Raw genomic sequence first — 4,325 nt, 5'->3', positions numbered from 1 at the left:
AGGAAAGAACGATAACGCATACGGCATTTCTAGACAATTTGTTTATAAAATTATTAACTTTAATAATTCATTCTATATGAAAATTTGTTCTACTTGTTCGGTAATGAATAAATTATACATGTATGTAGCATTCGAATGTTGAAGTTGGAGAAACACCTGAACAAGATTTCTATTCACGAAAGAAGATATTATTCGAAAAAGTTGAGTTATTCTGTTGTTTGATCAAAGCTAATTCGAAGCAGCATTTCGTAAAGGAAACAACCTGGGACACTGAATTATATGATTTTACAAGAAACATTGACAAAGCTAAACTTGAAATGACACGTATGTATATATGTATGTATGTATTTATGTATGTATGTATGTTTCTACGTAAAGCGGATGATCCGTAACAACATCGTACATTTTTTCAATAGAGTGGGAAATTCTACTTGAAAATGAGAAATCAGACTCGAACCAATTTTTGCAAAGTATTGAATTAAATTGGGAAAGAAGAAAACTCGTAAGGAAGAATATTCAAGAAAGTTTGAAACAAAAGATAAAAATGCGAACGTAAGTAACTTTTTATCCTTTCTTGTCAAGCAAATCGAAAATAAGGTAAAAAACATTATTGTTTCATAGAATCTGAAATACGTGTTGTAATACCTAATGTAATGTATACCTAATATACAGTTTACTATATTATGCTCAATATATCAATTATAGAAATGAATATCTATACATACGTGTATGTATGTACGTGTACGTATACATATACAATATATTTTACAAGAAGTAAATATTTTAGAGCCAAATTCTCGTCGAAGTTGTCCGCTACAAATTTAAGGAATGAAGTACGAAAAAGATCTGTGGAAGTAGAAGTTGAGTGGTTCGATCTTCATTTGAAATCTCTTGACGGAATATGTTATTTGAGAATGAACGATTTATGCAATGAACGGTAAAGAAGAAACTTCTTATTATTATCGTTATTGCTATTCTTATTATTATCATTATTTTTATCATGTCTTTTATAAATGACTGTATGATGAACATTAGTTACATTTAATAATGTAATGCAATGGCACGCAGTTATAAAGCGAGAAGACGATGTTTGGATCAATTTGAAAAATACGACAGGAATATCGGATCGCTTTATGTGTATAAACTTAGTCTTCGAATCAGACAGAATCTGGTGAACGAAGAATATGCCATTCTTCAGGTCTGTACAATCTGTCTTTATATCTATTTGTTACATATTATCGTCTGCGTTATCAAAATATCAATTGTCAAAAATGAAACATTTAGAAAGTCATCCAAGCATACATGTACGATTGCAGGATCACCTTGTTGCTCAACGTAGTTTATATAAACGATTAAAGGAGGAAAGCGAGTTAGACGTAAAGAGAGCTTTCTTAGCGAACGTAGAATATTTTCGTGCAAATCATGCAGCAAGAATCATTCAACGAAATTGGAAATTATATTGTGCGCGTATGTCTTGGAAAAAAAGGAAAAGTAGAAGATATTAAAGAGAGAGATATTAAAGAAAGTAAAATAAGCGATATATGCATATGGAGACACATTTTATAATAGAGACATTCGTTCATCTAAGATAAAATTCAATTAAAAGGGATTTTTCGAATAGTTGTTTAATCCAATGCACGTCGAATGAATTTCATATAATCGTCATTTCATATTTAGTGATAAGCGACCGTTACGATATCTCGATAATCTCGATTAACTTTTTCTGTATAGCCAACGAATACTATTCTTTGCAATAAGTACTTATGGTAAATATCTATTGCACAAGAGTAATTTTAATGATACAGAGAATAAAACAGAAAATGGTTAAATATCTAACAATATTGATCTTCTACTATGTTTAGAAATCTCTCTTTCTCTCTCCATCTCTCTCTCCCCCTCTCTCCCTCTCTCTCTCTCTCTCTCTCGCTCACTCTCTCTCACTCTCACTCTTTCTGTCTTGCTTACTCTCCTTTCCTTTTCCCTCCTACTAGCTTTACCTCTTTCCGTATCGCCTTCTTTTCGCTCACCTTCGAAAGGTTTTTGCCCTTAGGGGGACGGGCACATCACAGACATATTTGCATCTCTAAGATACCTACAAAAGAGGAACGACGAAAATATTAAAATGTATAACAAGTAAAATATATAAGTTAATTACTTTCTACTAATTATATGTAACAGATGTGACAGATGTAGTCTTGTTTCAACGATTAATAGTTTCCATTCTATATTATTTGAAGATGCATCTAATATATCTGTGTCTCTTAAAATAAAACTGTGTCTCTATTAACGTGCTTAATATTACACTTCTCGCTAAAAAGATAGCCCAGGTGTGCTATCTTTAATTTCTTTAATGACGCGTGTAGAGTTTATCGTCTGTAACGTACAATATCAAAACATTATGAGCTCAGAATATACGATTCGTTGAAAATAAGTAAAAATATTATGGAATATTATTTTCAAATTATTTTTAAAAATATTATTTTATGATACGAAATGATAGCACACGTACAATAAGAAAATAATAATCAACATAAATTGTAACTATCAATAATTACTTATCAAACATATATAGTTATTTAATAATGATTACATCCCCCTTTATTTTCTATTACTTCTATTGTACGATTTGGTATCGATTTATATAGTTTCTGGATATAACTTTGACTTAACGTATCCCATTCGCGTATACACCGCGAACAAGTTCTGTCCAGCAATTTTCAATAATATTAAGGTCCGGGGAGCGTGCAGGCCACGGCAAAATAGGTATATTATTTTCATTAAAGTATGATTGGACTAATCTTGATGCGTGTACAGATGCATTATCTTGTCGAAAGATGTAATCAGGTCGAGAAATGCGTTCTGCATGATTATTTATTTGTTCTTTGATTAAATTTATATATCGGACACTATTCATTCTCCCATTGATGAACTTGATACATGTGTTGCCGAAATAACCGATGCCGGCCCAAACCATCACACCCCCTCCTCCCATTTGTCGTCGAATTGCCGACATTGTCTCTTTTCTTATGTCATGAAAATAATATTGCAACCCATCAGGACCATCCAAGTTGAATCTTCTTCGTCTGAAAATAGTACCCTTCTCCATTTCTTTTTCCAATGCATTCTTTCTATCGCAAAGCGTAAACGTTCTACTTTGTGTTTCGTTGTTAACTAAGGTTTCTTTTTCGGCCTCTTAATATCTTTGCAGGATAGTAGAACTCGACGAACACTCGAAACACTGGCACTAACACTAGATTTTTCCATTATTTGCTTCGTCGTTAACTGCGAGTTGGAAGCTACACGCAAAATTGCTCGCTTATCACGATCGGATAACGATGACGGCCGACCAATACGTTTCTTTTTGCCATAATCCTCAACATTTTTTAAGAAATTATGTATTACTTTATGACTTCTTCTTATTACTATTGCTGTTTTAGTTCAAGAATTTGTTTTTTTTCAGACTCGTTTAATTCTTTTCCGCGTCCTATACTTGGAAATTTATATAATATTGTACTGTAATCTTTGCTCGTTGATAGATCGTAAACTACCGAGCAATTTCTAAACATATTAACAGAGTGTGCCATCATTTCGTTCTTAGAATAAAACAATTTTTTTCGTTACACACTAAACCTCGTAATATCTTTAATTATTTTCAACGAACCGCATATTCTGAGCTCATAATGTTTTGATATTATACGTTATAGGTGAAAAACTCTACACGCGTCATTGAGAAATTAAAGATAGCACACATGGGCTATCTTCTTGGCGAGGAGTATATTTGCAATGGAAATGCGTAAATATGTGAAAAAAATTGGGAGAAAGTAGGAAGAACAAATAGAAAAATCATAGTTTCGTTGTGAAATTGAGGAAGGAAGAAAGAGGAAAAATGTGGAAATATGAAAGGTAAATATGAAATTGAATAGAGCGAAGAAGTGTGAGAAAGGGGGTAATAAACCGCACAACTAGAAGGCAAGTACGTAGTTAATAGTCGCGTGGAGGTCGACGCATGCTCCGAAACGTTTCCCCGGGGTGATATTCAGTCAGGCAAACTGAGCCAGTAGCCGAGGCTGACACCGCTGGCAGACGTTCGATCGTTACGCGGCGAATCAGTGTTGGTCGGTGGTCGGGCGTACCGCGAAGCACAATTTGGACATGCGTATCGGTCGTTATCGTTCGTACCCACGTATGATCTCTTCTTTCCGAGATATATATATATCTTGTAACAGTAGCGGTAACGACAATTCTCACATTTAGTTTATACGGATATATTAATATTTTGCTTTTTCACGGGAAGGAAGAGTAAAAGAAGGAAGAAGTAAGAGGGT

At 33.6% G+C, this 4,325-nt stretch overlaps 2 protein-coding genes across 3 annotated transcripts in view; both read left to right on the top strand.

Moving 5' to 3' along the window:
• LOC112213291 lies at window positions 1–1,520 on the top strand. Its single transcript, XM_033322209.1, has 5 exons — window positions 1–324; window positions 417–552; window positions 788–937; window positions 1,069–1,198; window positions 1,317–1,520. The coding sequence occupies exons 1-5, from the start codon at window positions 318–320 to the stop codon at window positions 1,503–1,505; spliced, it is 612 nt and encodes a 203-aa protein (XP_033178100.1). The 5' UTR covers window positions 1–317; the 3' UTR covers window positions 1,506–1,520.
• A 2,524-nt stretch (window positions 1,521–4,044) lies between these two features.
• LOC100745546 overlaps window positions 4,045–4,325 on the top strand; it is a 5,513-nt gene continuing 5,232 nt past the window's right edge. Inside the window, exon 1 of one of the 2 annotated variants that reach the window (XM_033322212.1) lies at window positions 4,045–4,231. The gene's annotated coding sequence lies outside the window, so the exon portion shown is untranslated. Of the gene's footprint in view, window positions 4,324–4,325 lie in introns of both variants that reach the window. The other variant, XM_033322211.1, reaches the window with a different exon arrangement.

The sequence above is a fragment of the Bombus impatiens genome, unplaced genomic scaffold (assembly GCF_000188095.3).
Source record: "Bombus impatiens unplaced genomic scaffold, BIMP_2.2 scf_0581, whole genome shotgun sequence".
NCBI lineage: Eukaryota > Metazoa > Arthropoda > Insecta > Hymenoptera > Apidae > Bombus > Bombus impatiens.
The sequence above is the reverse complement of the archived record's forward strand: the minus strand, read 5'-3'. Positions and strand labels throughout refer to the sequence as shown.